This window comes from Mya arenaria, chromosome 5 (assembly GCF_026914265.1).
Source record: "Mya arenaria isolate MELC-2E11 chromosome 5, ASM2691426v1".
NCBI lineage: Eukaryota > Metazoa > Mollusca > Bivalvia > Myida > Myidae > Mya > Mya arenaria.
In genome coordinates this window covers 71,148,549-71,166,959 of record NC_069126.1, presented here as the reverse complement: position 1 = coordinate 71,166,959, position 18,411 = coordinate 71,148,549, and the positions used below count along the sequence as shown (strand labels likewise).

The window sequence follows — 18,411 nt, the reverse complement described above, 5'->3', positions numbered from 1 at the left end:
CATTAATTATTAAAGATGCACTCTTACTCCCAAATAAGATTTACCACAATTAATACAATTGTTTGATTTACCAAAAAGGATGAATACATGACGAGAACAATGGTTCTAGATACCGAGTTTAATTTGAAAGAAATGTGCAAAAAACATGGTATTTTTACCTTTAATATGAATAGTAGACCACAGAAATCTTTTAGCATTCACCAATCATTTCATGATTTTGCATCTTCAGCTATTGAATACACGATTAAAATCTTGTTATCATTAATTCATAATTTCCATAAATGCATTATTTAGTAAGAAGTTCAAGATGTGTTACTCAAAATTTGTTTGTTATACATGTGTATGAATTGATTTTGAATAAGAGTGTCACTTTAAACATATATGGAGAGCATCTACTATTCAAGTAATCAAAATCTTGGATAATTTAAATTTTGCTTAAGCTGCAGAAAAATATCTTAACTTTAAAAATTCATTGCTAAATATAAATTCATTTTTATGATTTACATTTTCTTATTCCATTTAAAAAATAATTGAGTCTTGGAGCAATGTAAAAATTATTTTAGCCCCGACTACAATCCAGGATACAGGATTTCTGGTGTTAGTTCTTGTCTTGTTCATAAATGGAGAGCATTCTATCATTCTAAGTGAGATAGCTGTAGATGAAACCTCAGTTCCTTATAAAGCAGGGTTTATTTTCAGTATTTGGGGAATATGACCTATACCCGTGAGATTGGGAATTTTCACAAAATTGGGGAATTCTTCATAAATAACTACAAAGGATATAATTTATATATTACTATAATGAATAACATTGGTATTTTCAACATAATATGCACTGACTCTGTTAACACCTGACATTGTTTAATCCTTTGTTTGAACTCTTTGAAATAGGCAATCAGGTTCAATTAACAAGTTCTTAGCTCGGAGATTGATCCACTTTCTCATTGATGCATCAAATTTGCCAAAGGCTTAAAGAAAATTGTCAACTCAGTTAAAACCTTATTTTAAGAACATTTATGTGTAGTTATTGTAATACATACATGCAACACTAAAATTGTTTGTTATCTAAATAAAATAAACATAAAAGTGTTACAATAACGTAGACGAGACAACCATCAAAAACAGGCAGCCATATTTTTTAAAGGCTCCCAAGGCACGTGCCAATACACTTTGTTTACCCCTTTTTTCTGAGACAATGTCATATTACATAATAAATTAAAGCACTCACTTGCATAGCCAAAAACTTCATAGAAAATTATTTTTCAGAGTCAATTTAATGGGCTTATCATTCTCTTAAATTGGATACAAAATCTGCTGTCTATTAAAAATAATGACTTTCAGTCTCATAGAGATAATGGAATGAATAAGGCAATATTTTTCATTTCTTCCAATTTCCAAATTGTCAAACTTGTTTGAAATTGATGAAAAAGCAAATGAATGAATTTTTGTAAAATTTCATCAACATATTTCCTTTTGGCATTCATCAAAAAATAAATACATCATCATTATAATAATAATAATAATAATGATAAAATAAATAAAGACTTGGTCATTTCACCAGAGTTGTATACTTTCAGTTCCACTTCTCAGTTCTGTCATTTTCGATATTGGCAATGAAGGTCAATGTCATGTATGTAAACATGTAGGTGAGGCATGACAAAGAACATCATTGTCTATAAGTTATTTTAATCCCCTACTACACGGAATAGTTTGCTGTCAGCTTTATGTTATTTTTGTTGACAATGACACATGTTTAACACATTGTGAAGAACTCTGACTTTGTTACATTGTTCTCTGACTGGATAAAAAATATAGTTCAACCAATGAAAATCCACCTTTCACCGTGACCCGGATATTACATTATTGTATGTCTCTTTGAATAGATGCTTGCATGCAGGGGAAATAACTGTTTTGTTTATATTTTCATAGTCAATTTTTCATTTGAAATCTTTGGAACTCCAGATTGGGAATTTTTATTTGGAAATAGGGAAAAAAAAGGATACTTTTTGCCATTGGCAACATGATAAATACAGGGTTCGAATTTAGCACTCGCACACTCGCAAAATGCGAGCCAAAATTGAAATATGCGAGTTGAATCTTAAGACACTCGCAAAAATTTGTGAGTTCAAAATTTGCAAAAAATATGCAATCCTTGCAATAGATATGAACATAATCGGTGATCAATTCCTGCACAATAGATAAAAAAACTTATTTTAGAAATGCCTACTTTCGTTTTCTAATAATCACACAGAAATTGATGACGTAGATTAACATAATGCGCACAGGCAGTTACTCGTTACTACAAGTTATCTTTGATTAAAGATTGTTTTCAAATCAAAATATTGCCTTCCGACGTAGCATTTATGACGCAATTTATCACGTGGTATACACACACTGAAAATATGGACTGTACTGGACTGTAGACCCGATATAAAAATAATTATACAGCTGAAAAACACATTAAAAAAAGCCTCTTCGTCCTTGCCATATGAATATTCATAAATTAAGGCTCTGTGCTTAACTTGAAAGAACATCTACTGAAAAGTTTGCGACTTGTTTATATAAAACATGTGTTTCATAAAAAGAACTACGATTCCGGCAATAGCACTTCAATCCCGTAGAGGCAGCGCCTTAGTTCATATTAACTCTACAATTCCTAGACCTATTGTCAAACTTGACATGAAAGTTTTGTTTTACCAGTAGATGACCCCTTTTGATTTTAGGGGTAATATGGTCAAAGGTCACAGTGACCCTTAATGCTTGAAGGTTGTACTAATAATGACTAGACAAAGCCTGCACCTGACCAGTAGGTGAGCCCTATTGATTTGTCACAGAGACATTGAACGCAAAAAGCTTGCCTGTGTGACAACTCGACAAAGTCTGCACCCATGGCCTTCAAACTTGAAATTTAGGTTTGGGGTGACCAGCAGATGACCCCTTTGAATTTGAAGGTCAAGGTTACAACTCCAGTATTGGTCATTAAAACTATGTCATTTACTTATTTCCTGCTGCTAAGAGGATACATGTTTATCAGCAAATATCAGCCATCATCTGAATATGATTGAAAACTGTACCAACTACCCTCATACTTTGAATAGCATAATCTTAAAACTGCCTCAAAGGCATCTTTTGTCAATAAAAAACCAGCTGTTATTTTGGTCCATGCATATTTCATTCAATTGTCCAGATATTCTTGACAACATGGTGCTAATTAATGCTGCAGGTTTGAAATTTTAGACATTAGTTTTTTTTCTTCAGCACCATGCAGATTTATTAAAACTTTTATAAAATAAAAACACACTAGAAAACAAATTTTAAAGATATTAGTTTTTTTCATGGTATGATGCCACAACACCATGCAGATTTGTTTTCACTTTTATATCAAAGAAAGTAACTCGAACACAAATTGTGTAGATATGTGGACTCTGTTGATAGAAGTTCTGGGAGGCATTTTTAGGCTTGAAAGAGCATCATTTTAAAGTTATATTTTTATTATGTCCCTAGAATCTTGGGTATAGTTGTATTGTATTTGCATTTTAAAGACATTGGCTTCAACAGACCCTAATGAAATGAAGGAATGTAATTGATTGCTGAAACTGCTATAAGCGACGTCATAAATTTTGACATAATGAATATGCATTTAACTAATTTAAAGCAGTTCAAACTTAGGAAACTTGAATTAAGAATCTTGTAAGCCATTGGATACATGATTAAGTAGGGCCAATATATTTGTGCTTATTATAATCACATTTATCTTTCTTCATCTACCTTAAAGAGTGTTCATCATTTGTATGAAATCATTTGATCATGTTTCATTTGAAAGAACTTTGCAGTAGTGTTTGCTTGCTTCTGTTACATCACCGACAGTTTTGCAGCGCTTTCAGCGCTTTGATTAAGAATGGTTTAAACATCTCTTCTACAGCAGCAATACGTTACATTTAAATAATAAAATAGACTGATAAATGTTTTAAAACATCATATTTCTGCATAAGTGGCATACCTGAAATTTTAACTGTTAGAGAGTCTGATTCTGATGTTGAAGCATCATTACACGTGTAGATCCCACAATCTGATAATGAAACACTCTTAATCAGCATGTAAAAAGTGTTGATAGAAACACTTGAGGAGAACGAGTATCCAATCGGAAGTGGAAAACATGCATTGTCAGCTGAAGCATCACATGTGGTAAGTATGTTTGGAGATCCACTAGAATCCAGAGCCCAGTTGATGCTATTACTTGGATTGGTATTGGTACATGTTAGAGTAAAGCTTTCCCCCTTCATTGGAAACTCATTTTTAGTTGATATTGAAACTGCTCCTGAAAATAAAAACTAAATTATAACAAGTGGGCCAAGATGGCCCTATGTCACTCACCTGAGTAAAACTTTGTGCTAAAGACTTGTTGATAATTAACGGGCAATAACAGAGATTTGGCTTCTCTGATGTATTATGCCCATTCACATTCTCACCAAATTTTGTGATGATTGGACAAATGCTTAAAAAGTTATTGATAGGACAAGAGCGATTTAAGTTATTTCTATAATTAAAGCGCGATAACTCTCGGGGAACTACAGCAATTTTGCTAATTATCAAACATGTTCATACACATTCTGACCAAATTTGGTCATGATTGGACAAAGGGTTTAAAAGTAATTGATCGGACTACATACTGGATGGTGCCTGTCTGCCCTTCCATACACCATAGGTGGAACTAATATATGTCCAGTTTTATAAACAGGTATGTAAAAACATGACATACATGTATTTGTTTAAAATGATACAAAAGGCAATAACTCTTACCAGGGCTTCTAAAACTTTGGAACCTCAATCGGTCCGGACCCGGCGACAATCGGTCTTGACCCGGCGACAACCCCCCCCCCCAAAAAAAAAGAAAGACCTGTTCAAAAGTCCGATTACTTAGAAATGTCACACATTTTCGCGACGTCTTTTCTGTCAATATTTTTTCGCGATTACGTGATGTCGCAATTCCTAAGAGGGTTCTAGAGCCGCGTAGCCGATTCAGATAGTCATTGATACAAGCTTAATTCAAATGAGATTCTCATTGAGTTCTGCGGCGTTTCTAAAAAGAACGACTGCGATCGTAAAAACTGTGGCTGTCGAAAAGCGGTCAGACGACAAAAAGTAAAAGAGTATTATGATTTATTTGCTTAATGCATCTACAGTGGGTCAACATTCAACTGATACTCTTGCAAAATAATATATATGTAGATTTATATTCGGGGCTTCAAGCTATTAAAGTGTGATATCGACAACGATTTTTTCATTACTGCGAATTAAAATGACGTAAGCGGCGCACTCAGCTTCCAGACTATGTAGTTAATCAAGCGTGTCGCTGTTGATATCCTATATATATGACTAGGTTCGGATTAACTATGACATATGCACATTTAAAAGAACAATTTAAATTTAACAGTTTGGTAATCAACAAACGGATAAATCGTGTAATGATCGATGACGACATAGCATATTCATATTGCCATGTGAAAATATGGACTGATTTTAACACTTAATCAGGATAGCTGCAAGCACACAATTAACAGATAGTTTGTTTAATTGTGTCTTCTATGACCTACCAAACACGTGATAGCGTCTGCTAATTAACAGATAGGCTATAGAGTGATCAGTGTAGCGGAAAAAGCAGCTGGGCGCATTAGTCACATGGTAACTAAGACACTTTTATGACCTATTGGAGGTAGTTTTGAATGTGTGAATGACCCATGAATATTTGTGTATTACAATTTCTGCAACTTTTACTGGCCTAGTCATTTTGGACCGAAATTATAAAAAAAATGACAAAATTTCGAACCGATTTTTTTTACACTTTTTGAAACTGAAATCGGTCTGGCTTGGTCAAAATCGGTCCAGACCGGCAAATTGCCAGTTTTTAGAAGCCCTGCCTCTTACAATATTTAGGTTGGATTTCTATAACTCTTCACAAAAAATCACAATTTACTGTGAATAAGTTCATGAAGATTGAAGTTGGTTAACCTTCAATGATTTTAAAACAATAAGATAACTTAAAAAAACAACAACAGATGACCCATATTCGAACTTGACTTAAAAATTATCGAAAACTAGTTTTTGGCCCCAGATGACCCAAATTCGCCTTCAGCTAAAAATCATCGAAACAACCTTTCAAACAAATTTCCAGGATATTTGGGCTGAAAATGTTACCTCTAGAGTGTTAACAAGGTATTTCCATATTTGGGCTCTGTGACCTAGTTTTTGACCCCAGACTACCCATATTCGAACTTTAGCTAGAAATCGTCGAAACAACTTTTCTGACAAATTTCCAGGATATTTGGGCTGAAAATGTTACCTCTAGAGTGTTAACAAGCTATTTCCATATTTTTGGCTCTGTGACCTAGTTTTGAACCCCAGATGACCCATATTTGAACTTGAGCTAGAAATCGTCAAAACAACCTTTCTGACAAATTTCCAGGATATTTGGGCTGAAAATGTAATCTGTAGAGTGTTAACAAGGTATATCCATTTTTGGGCTCTGTGACCTAGTTTTTGACCCCAGATGACCCATCTTCGACCTTTAGCTAGAAATCGTCAAAACAACCTTTGTGACAAATTTCCAGGATATTTGGTCTTAAAATGTTACCTCTAGAGTGTTAACAAGGTATTTCCATATTTGGGCTCTGTGACCTAGTTTTTGACCCTAGATGACCCATTTTCAAACTTGAGCTACAAATTATCAAAACAACCTTTCTGACAAATTTCCAGGATATTTGGGCTGAAAATGTTACCTCTAGAGTGTTAACAAGGTAGACCATATTTGGGCTCTGTGACCTAGTTTTTGACCCAAGATGATCCATAATCGAACTTGAGCTAGAAATCATCGAACCAACCTTTGTGACAAATTTCCAGGATATTTGGGTTGAAAATGTTACCTCAAGAGTGTAAACAAGGTATTTCCATATTTTTGCTCTGTGACCTAGTTTTGAACCCCAGATTACTCATTTTAGGACAATAGCTATAAATCATTAAAACAAGCTTTCTGACAAATTTCCAGGATATTAGGGCTGAAAATGTTACCTCTAGAGTGTTAACAAGGTTTTTCCATATTTGAGCTCTGTGACCTTGTTTTTGACCCCAGATGACCCATATTCGAACTTGTCCAAGTAATTACTGGGTTTCGTGACAATTGAGGCAAAAATGTGATCCCTAGAGTGTTAACAAACTAAGTGTGCACGGACAACAGACGACGGACGAAGGACAATCATCGATCCTAATAGCTCACCCTCAGCCTACAGTGAGCTAAAAAGGCTAAAAGAGGTCATTTGGATATTCAATTACTTCGATAAGTTAACATTACTTAAACAGTCTGGGACTGTAAGCTTGTGTTGACCTTCAGCTGAAATTTTGTTTCCAATCAATAACTGAAGAATGTTCTGTCCTTAGTGGAAGTGTTTACTTACAATGTTCAATAATGCCAAACAATCTCATTTAAAAGTACCATAGACACTCAGTTGACAACATCTTTATCATACCTTGCTCTTTCTAAATGCAAGCAATCAATATTTCCAAACTGCATTAAGGGAGGTTGTCATGAAAATATGTTGTTTACAAAAGGCATCCGTCCATATAGGCTTAAATACTTATAAATGGATATCTGTGCAACGAGGGGAATTTGTCACATTTCTGTGACAGCTCTTGTTTGAGTTATGGTTAAAGTTTGTTTTTGCACAAACATGACACCATGGTCATATAAATACCTTAACTTCCTTCCTTGAAAAACTGACATGCTAAAAATGAATCTATATTTTCATCACTCTATGAACCTCTGTTTTTTCTGGAATAAATGTTTGGAACATAAGGTCAAATTGGTGTTGCGGTTGTCTTACTTTACCAATGAGTGCATGCAATTATAAAATGTAGTCGACAGATTAAGAGTTTAGGCAATACAATATGACTTCTTACCGAACACTGTATACCACAAGCATGTCAGCAGTATAGAAACACATAATGATGTCATCATCAGGATCTGTAATTTAAAGGAAAAACATAAAACAACAAATTGTTTATGAGTCAAACACATCAAGTACAGTTAATGACCAAATTAAGCACCAAGCAATTACAGACCAGTTAACAATAAACTGCTTTTGTACTGTAGTAAAAGTGACCCTGACCATAATCCCACATACACGAAAGGCAATTCTTAGATATGTCTTCATGTAAGCTTGCTACAAACCAAATTTCATCAGGATACATCACTCCTAACAAATTATTGAGCAGAAACTATTTTTAAAATAAGGACCTTGACCATGACCCCACAAAACCCAAATCAATCCCTGTGAGATTGCTACATTATTATATATTATCATATAAAATTATGTTACTATATGCAATACTAAGTAAAGTTATTCAGCAGAAACCACATGCCGCCCAAATGCCATACAACATCCTCATTTTAGTATAACAATTTTGTTTGAAAACCTTGTTAATACTGTGTCTTTTAGAGTGATTTATATACAAATACTGCATATTGCAGCTTTTGAATACCATTTGATCAAATTCTGCAACAATCTCCAGTTGAATACAACCTAATTGATCAAAACTCTGTTCTCTTTATCCTTTTATAATTATTGTTAACAAACATACATGTACACACATTCTGACATGTCCCACTATGTTTTAGTGTTGTAAACTTGTTTGTTTGTATGCATATATCCAAATGACTTCTCTTAACCTTTTTTGACCTTTTAAACCCCAGGCCACTGTTTTTTGATTGTTTGTTTAACAAACCCGCCGCTCAAAAAAAACGCTATTTCAGGAAAAAATAAAAATTGGAAATCCCTTACTTTTTTATTCCCTTCACTCCGAATTTTGCCCGTCAATTAAAATAAAACGTCGGGGAAAGAAAGACAACTCCTTCCACATAAACTTTTCATCGTTTCTATAGCCAGTCGTCTATAAGTCATCCAATCATAAGGACTGATTTTTGTATCCAGACGTTTGATTGGACAACAACGCTCGAAGAAACATGGCTGACTGGTTACAGTCAATAAGCTATTTCTCAGACAGCAAAACAGTAAATTCATTTGTTAAAATAAATGAAAATGATAACATCTCCGGCATTCCATCTAATACACTCTTAAAGAACGTATGTGAATATCAAACGGCTGGAAATGAAAGAATCATAAAGGGTGATTGTCAAACCAAATGACATGCTGGGGTTACTGTTGATACATACATGTATCCATATCCCCCGGTGGGGGAAAAAATCCCCTGGAATTTCGACCCATCCCCCTACGGGGATATTCACCGGGGATGAATATCCCCCGGAAATAAAAAAGTGTGTTTAAAATTACGCAAATTTATCACAGGGTTTAATTATATTAGCCTGTTTACAGTAACTGTTATAATACCCTTCCTGTCCTGAAGCTTAATTGGATTATCAACTGATTGTGTGCTTTAACAACACCTTTTGGGTGACACTTAATAAATCAGCAAGGCACATTTCATGCATTGTTTTGATTGAAACTGACAGAATTTGTGAAAGAAATGAGAGTTCTTCAAAACATGTGTCATTGTCATCAAAAGGATTAATAATTTAAAGGTGACAGTAAATTATTCAGTAAAGAAAAGGATTAAAATAACTACTAGACAATGCTGTTCTTTGTTATGCCTCACTTACATGTTTACATACATGACATTGACCTTCATGCAAATGTCGGAAAATAACAGTACAACTACATCAGAAGAGAAACTGCAAGTAGACAATTCGGATGAAATGACAAGTATTTATTGATTATGGTGGTGATGTTTTTATTTTTTAATGAATGCCAAAAGGAGATATGTTTATGAACTTAAACAAAATATTATGCATTTGCTTTTGATCAAAAGCAAACAAATCCGACTATTTGGGAATTGAAATGAAAAATATTGATAATTCATTCCATTCTCTCTATTAGTCTGAAAGTCATCATTTATGATATATAGGCAGCAGATTTTGTATTCAATTTTAGAGGAAGGTAAGCCCTTGGGAGCCTTTCAAAAATATGGCAATTCGGTTTTTTCGTACTTGCGTCTTAAGGCCTATTTTTTTAATTATATGTTTTACAAACGGCCAGAGATGTAAAGTGTCAGAGGAGGACGAAATAAAAAAAAAAAAAAATTACAATTCTGGTATTTTATTTTTTGGTCTGGAAAAAAAACACTCAGAAAAGCAAAAGCTATGATGTATCCTTTATGATTTTCTATTTTAATGTCAAGTCAATATGTACTTGTGTGCACATTTGTTTTTGTTTTATCTGACAATTTCACTTCATATTTTCATTAATCACTCTTTATACTTTGTAAATGCATGTTATTATAGACAAGTGACATAAAAACATCAATTATTTTCGGTAAATTTATTTGCCATTTAGAATTTAAGGAATCAGCTATCACTCCACTGGTTGTCTTGGCTGCAAATTGTCCGATACCAATTCACCAACCATATGGCATTGTTACAGTTAGCAAAAGAGCTTTTTGATATGTTTGTTTCCTTCTATACAGCTAATTTTTATCTGCCAGGAACTAGCCAACCAGTAACTTGTTACAAATCAACTGATTATAGCTGTCTGAAAAATCAATAGCTGTCTATCCAACAGTGATTCAAATAATACTAGTTGTCCATCACACATTCTGTCCAACAAGCAGTCCAAACAACACTGGAGGTCCAACCAACACATCCGTTCCAACCATGGTCCATCCAATATAGCTAGCGGTCCAGTAAGCAATAGATGCCCAACCAACAATAGTGTTTCAACAGGCACTAGCTTCCATCACGATGCTACCAATCTAGCAGCCCAACCAATGGTAGTGATGTTCTTTATTGAAAGTAATGATCTCAGAAGATAACACAGTGTTCGACACTAACGGGGTCCCGGGATCCCGAGGACACTAATTTTTCGGGAGGAACACCTGAACTTCAAAGTCCGGTATTCCGTCGGGACACTTAAATTTTGACCGATAAAAGCTAAATATCAATAAATAAATAGCGTTTCATGAATTAATTACCTAAATTTGGGTCCCCCTAACTTTCTTGACAGTGCATGTAAAAAAGATATTAATATTAATAAGTCGCACACACTAAAGCGAAAGCATGGCTGACCTTTTCACTATAATTACGTCATGAATCTATAAATAAACAGGTCATTTCACAGTGCGCATGCGGGTTAACGCTTCCGCTTTGTTGTTTACATTATCAACAAGGTCAGAGGTGACGGACTTTAATAATCGGTACAATAATTATGGTGTCAGAGGTGACTGACTTTTATAATCGGTACAATAATTATGGTGAACTAGTTTGCTCATGTGTCCGAACCGCCCAAAAAGATGCCAAAACTGCTGACTTTGATGCCTTAATAATGCGAACATCGAGTTGTTACAGTAACATTTACGGCACAAAAGACTGGCATCCTACGGAACTAGTTTACTGGGAAGCCATCCTACTATTCAGCGTTCTTTGTTTTATGCCTTGATCAAAACATTATAGAAATAAAATTCCCAAAGTTTTATTATTTATCTTCAATCAATGGATAAAAAATTTATGACATTTTGGCGCGAAAATAAACATACACTATTTTCCAGTTGTCTGCTCTTCCAGTACTGGTTGAGAAGCAGTTTCCGACAGTTTTTATATGTTTTTATTGAATTATTTATACGTGTTACTAAAATTGTTCATATTTTAGATAACTACAGCTCAAGCTGCTATTGTCGATATATTTTTCACATACATGTGTGACGTCACATATAGTGTATCTAAAAGGGGCGCAAAGAGGGTACTTACACTGTTCTGATTAGCTTGTGATGAGAAGCAGTTCCGACAAATCGAATGCGGGTGAGATTTAATGTACCTACAGTACACTCCACGCGGAACTACCACTTTCCGTTTTCCTCGGCGGATTTTGGTCATCGCGGACACGACATCCAATTGATCATAATCCTCTTTCCTCGGCGTTTTTACTCGTTCACCCACCGAGGCTGATCAGTGAACCGTATAATTACAATCGCTGCGTTACTCGGAGGTAAAAACACCGCTAAACTCGGAGGAAAACTGATAAGAATCTCCCACTGTATCTATTTTTGTTTAATTTATTTGATAATTTTTGCTACACCCGTAATTATTTATAAAAATAATTTATTTCACGTACCTATTTTTCGGACACCCAAAGGACATCAATCGTAACTTTCACACTTACCAAGTTTCACAGACGAAGATTATTGATTTTCATCTTTTATCCTGGCTATTGCATGTACAAAGAGGAAGTGTGAAATACTTATTGGAGGATTAAATAAACAACAAGGGCAATCAAGGGATAAAGAAAACAAAGACATGACATTTTTGTAAAACGATCTGCCAATAAACTTTAAAACTTGTACCACACTTATAGACTGTAAGAAGCAATTATGCACAGTTATACCTATTGAATCATCAATAAAAGTCAACACATTCAATGATATAGGTAACTAATTAATGTGATGAATTAAAGTTGGAAATCCAATACTTAAGTTACATTCGAAAACACCACTCGGACACACTAATCCTGCATAACAATATACATGCTCTCCATGAGATCCTTGTGTGTAAAACTGTGAGTTATGTGACGTCACACAGTGTGACTGTTTGATCTGAAGCCGATAAAATGTGTTATTCATTTCAATGCATGTATAAAATGGTGTTTAATGGGATTTTAATTAACTTGATGAAGGATTTACACTTATATGCTTAATAAATAAGTTTAGAACCATTGATAACTACGGATAAATTAATAAGTGGTTAACTGCAAATTAAGAAATAATGACCGAAAAATATTCACACTTACAAAGTTCTCAACACCTTCATTACTCCAATCTAATTAAGTTCTCAACACCTTAATATAGTAAGAGAAAGATGACAATAACAAACACAAACGCACACTATGGTATATCTTTTAATTACATAATGTGAAAAACAAGAGTTGTTAGACGATGCTGATGAAAATTGATATGGAAATTTTCGATAATTGTTTTTAAAAAGAAACTTACTGTACTTTGAAAAATTAATTATCTAATTATTTAATACTGTTTTAACAGAAGCAATGTACTGTAGTAGCTATGCACAAAACGCAGAGGTCCGCGATTAGGTCAATAAATCGATACGATCACCGGCGCTACCGGCAATAAAACCCTCCATAGAAAACGATTAACTCAAAGCAACTCGGCGAAATTTAGCGAGGAAAAAGGTTGCGTACTCGTACAAAATGAAAAATAAACATTAAACATTAAATAATAATAAAAGTTACTTACGTGTCTCGATAAGAATTTCAACTGTGCATGTTTGTTGTTTTTGAAAAGAATAAATTTAAATATAATCATAATTTTTTTTTAGAAATGGGTCAGCCTCTAGCAACGGTTTTAACATCATTGCGAATGGATTTGATGAACTGGACGTCATACTAGATATTGTCCTCAACGAAGCCCTTTTTAACTCAAATAAGTAAGAATCGCTATAAAAAAACCTGCAAAACCTGCAAAATTCAGTAATAATATTATTGAATTGTGTGTACAAGACAAGAAATCAAGGTCTGAAAAGCATGGGAAATTACAACAACTTTCTTGTGTGAATATTCTAGATCGAGAGAACACGTGCTATAGCAGGGTCATATCACATATAATATTACTATAATCCGTGTATTCATAACAAAATACTAACGTCGATAAACAGACGTAAGGGTACATTTTATTGCTGGATTAGCATTAATTCATTCCATTTTTGGAAACAGAAGTGACAAATGACATGTGTTTAATCAAGCCAGACTCTTGTTGACTACATCGCAAATCAGCCATTTTGACATTTTTCTGAAGCATGACCTGTGACGTCATTCGCGCGAGATCAATAGGATATTATTATATGATATTTATTATTGGTAGTTAAAAATAGCTGGAGACGTGTTTGGGGTTTTTCCATAGAAAAGCGAGGCAAGAACGCCCTGTGAACTTTGAAGGCGTGTTTGACATCTTTCATAGTAACATCGTCTTTTTTTGCAAGTTTGATATTAATTGATGTTTATTCTACATTAAAATGCATTTCTTGCGAAAAAAAGCAACAGATATGAAATGATTAAATAATTACAATGGCGCATTTGGGCATTTTTGTTGAGAATCAGAGCCGGCCAAAATTCTCTTTGAAGAAATGGACATCGACTTAAGTATATTATTACACAAAATCAGATACATGTATATATCTGATTTTGTGTAATAATATACTTACGTCGATGTCCATTTTTGACCGAGTTCTAATTATATCTAAACTCATTTGACTTCCAACAATCCCAGTTACTTCAAGTAATGTAAACAATCTATTTGCTACTTTTATTCAAATTATTTCTCTTAATAACTGTTTTACATTTAAACATGCAGTTTGATAAAGAATGCATTTTTCGCAATAACAAACATGCCAGATAACCAAAAGTAGTCTAAATTTAGCGTACAATACGTCACTATGAAATTTGTATATCACATGACTTCCACATTGTCAAAAATACTAGATTGCGTTTCATACGTATAATTTCTAATTATAAACTATGGTGATAATTAAAGAAGTCCAACTTCAACACAAATAATTTATTTATGAAACAACATTTCGGCCATTCAGCCTTCATCAGGTTGTATGTATATAATGAACAGGAAATGACGTCAACGTTGATAACGTCAAAATATAGCATACATTTTTGCGCAAAATAATGTCTTATAGGATCTAAAGAGATACAATTATACTGGTAAAATGCAATATAAATGCATAAACAAACATCAATGAACCAGTATAAACTATGCAACATTAAATAGGTTAAAACAGTTATAAACCAGATTAATTTTGTGATTCTGCAAGAAGAATTAAAATAATATTTTTAAATTCATATCATTAGGAATGACTGTGCCAAGAATGTGCATCCATTTACTCTCCTTTAATAATCGTTTCCAATTGTTCTCAATTTTATCAATTGGCATAAAAGAAAAATCATTGATACTGTGGTCAGGACAAATATAAACTAGAGCTGTCACAGGAGTGACGAATACCCCCAAATGCCGCCTGGACATAGGAATGGCAAACCATTCCTTTGAAAAGAGGCCATAACTCCAAGGTTACTGCACACTGCATCTTCTTTTATCATGCATGTATTGTTTGTCCGGAAACCGTTTTTCTATTTTCGTAACAGTGCACAAAAACCTTTACTCCACTGGCCCCATTTTCAATCACAAGCATTGTCTTCACAGAGGCTGCCTATACAGCAAGTTTCATCACAATATCTCATGCCCAATTAAAGTTATGAAGCAGAAACCATTTTTCTAGTTTTAGTAACAGTGACCTTGACCTTGGCCCCACCAGCCCCAATATCGACTTTGACCTGTATCTTCTGTGTATGTACCTGTGTACCAAAAAATGTTCAAATCTGTCAAGCCTTTCATGAGTTATCGTCCGGAAACCATCACAATATCTCATGCCCAATTAAAGTTATGAAGCAGAAACCATTTTTCTATTTTTAGTAACAGTGACCTTGACCTTGGCCCCACCAGCCCCAATATCGACTTTGACCTGTATCTTCTGTGTATCTACCTGTGTACCAAAAAATGTTCAAATCTGTCAAGCCTTTCATGAGTTATCGTCCGGAAACCATTTTTCTATTTTTAGTAACAGTGACCTTGGCCCCACCAATCCCAATATCGAACTTGACCTGTATCTTCTGATGTTACATCTGTGTACCAAAAAATTTTCAAATCTGTCAAGCCTTTCATGAGTTATCGTCCGAAAACCGTTTTTCTATTTTTAGTAACAGTGACCTTGACCTTGGCCCCACCAGCCCCAATATCGAACTTGACCTGTACCTTCTGATGTTACACCTGTGTACCAAAAAAACTTCAAATCTGCCTTTCATGAGTTATCGTCCGGAAACCGTTTTTCTATTTTTAGTAACAGTGACCTTGACCTTGGCCCCACCAGCCCCAATATCGAACTTGACCTCTATCTTCTGATGTTACACCTGTGTATTAAAAAACTTTCAAATCTTCAAGCCTTTCATGAGTTATCGTCCGAAAACCGTTTTTCTATTTTTAGTAACAGTGACCTTGACCTTGGCCCCACCAGCCCCAATATCGAACTTGACCTGTATCTTCTGATGTTACACCTGTGTACCAAAAAATTTTCAAATCTGTCTAGCCTTTCATGAGTTATCGTCCGGAAACCATGAAAACCGACAGACCGACTGACCGACCGACAGACCGACCGACAGACCGACCGACCGACAAGCTCACTCCTATATACCCCCTCAAACTTCGTTTGTGGGGGTATAATTATTAACTAAGAAGTTATAGTTTCAATATTTTTAAGCACAATATTCATATCAACACCATGCATAACTTTCATAAAATAGTTCAATTGAACTGAATTATATTTATTTAGAGTAGGAAATAGAATACGCCAATATATCATACATGTAGATTAAATCGGCTAATTTTTTAACCACAGAACATGAGTTACCTTCATACTTATTTAAAATCATAATTAACAATGCAATTTAGATATTATCTGGAAAGTGGAAAAAAAAATATGTATCACAAAATAAATAGTGACAGGAAAAATATTCACACTTAGGCCAGAGTTTTTTTATTTTTTGTTTTACTGGAAAATTTTCAAAAAAAAGCGCCAGGAGGAGGGAATAAAATTAAAAAATTTCGTATTTTTTTCTTTTTTCAGAAACATTTAAAGAATGTATGTTTTGAAGTTGTGCACACTTGTTTCATACTCCATACTGCCTGTTGTATAATAGATCTATATAATAAAGTCAAAACAATATGTCATTTTCACAAGAAGCCACAATAATGCACCAGTCAATTGTAACCAGCCCCACACCCAGGTCTAGAGATTAGCGGGGACTTTAAATAGACAGGCATCATCACAGTATGTTGGTTCTTATTTATTCCAAGTGTCATGAAATTCTACCAGCTAGTTGCATAGAAAAGGCTGCAAACATGGATCTTTTAATAAATCAAGGGAAAATAACTCGTATAGAAATTACACAATCCAAAATATAAATAAACAGGCATCATCGCAGTATGTTGGTTTATATTTATTTCAAGTTTCAAGAACTTCTACCAACAAGTTACTGAGAAATGACTGTAAATGAGAGTTTTTCAAAAAATCAAGGGCAATAACTCCAAGTTCAATTGACCAATCCAAAAAAAATGAACAGGCATCATCCCAGTATAGTAATGTGAATGTGCATTTTTCAAAAAATCAAGGGCAATAACTCCAAGGACAATTGACCAATCAATTTTTTTTTTGGACGGGCATCATTCCAGTATAGTGGTTCATATTTATTTTAAGTTTCATGAAATTCTACCGGCTAGTTACTGAGAAAACACAGGTGACGGACGGACGGAAGGAAGGACGGACGGAAGGACGGACGGACGGAAGGAAGGACGGACGGAAGGACGGACGGACAACGCCATTTCAATATCCCCCTCCCTATTTCATAGGCGGGGGATAAAAACCCTCCGAGTGACCAAGGAAAGTGGTAGTTCCGAGTGGAGTGACTGTGTACTGTATATGTGTACTAACATGCTAAACCTTAACCAGAATTTCTAAGTTGCATTATAAAGGGGAACAAATTATATAATATGCAATATAGAGTTATCTTATTTGATTAATTAAGAAGGATGGATGGTTGGGAGCCTGTGTATAAATTTCAATGTAATACATGATGTATTCGCTGAGGTATTGACTTAAAAGTGGTCACAGAACTTCTAAGTCAAGTAATTAAGGCCCATAAATTGCATTATATTCAAAAAAGTGTTATCTAAACTTCATTTATTTAGTAGGTTAGGATTATACATCTACAGTTTCAATGCAATGCATAATGTATTTGCTGAGATATTGACTTTAATGTGGTTACATGCAAAACCTTAACCAGAATTTTTAAGATGAATAATAATTTTTGCATTAAATGCAAACTAGAGTTATCTAACTTGGTTAATTAAGTAGGTTGGATGGTTGAGAACCATTGTATAAAGTCTCAATGCAATTCATCAAGTAGTTGCTGAGATATTAACCTATGTGTGCTTATATGCAAAACCTTAACCAGAATTTCAAAGTCAAATAATGAAGGCCAATTTGTTGTATTATATTCAAATAATTGTTATCTAACTTCATTAATTTAGTAGGTTAGATAGTTGGGAATACATATCCAAAGTTTCAATGCAATAAATGATGTATTTACTGAGATAATGACTTAAAGGTGCCTAGATGCAAAACCTTAACCGACGCTTAACTTAACTATGCTAGAAAACCCCAGAATAAAAATCTAACAAGAAACGCCGCAATGCGACGAAACCAGGTTTTTAATGATTGACAGAAGA

At 34.3% G+C, this 18,411-nt stretch overlaps 1 protein-coding gene across 2 annotated transcripts in view; it reads right to left on the bottom strand.

Annotated features, from left to right (window-relative positions):
• The window catches only part of LOC128236060 (uncharacterized), a 54,129-nt gene that overhangs the window by 27,724 nt on the left and 7,994 nt on the right, over positions 1 to 18,411 (bottom strand). For both annotated transcript variants that reach the window (XM_052950880.1, XM_052950879.1), the window contains exons 2-3: positions 7,951 to 8,014; positions 4,001 to 4,318 (exon numbers count right to left, since the gene is read on the bottom strand). In XM_052950880.1, coding sequence (XP_052806840.1) covers positions 4,001 to 4,318; positions 7,951 to 8,008 — 376 coding nt within the window. In that variant the 5' untranslated portion in view covers positions 8,009 to 8,014. The remainder of the gene's footprint in view (positions 1 to 4,000; positions 4,319 to 7,950; positions 8,015 to 18,411) is intronic.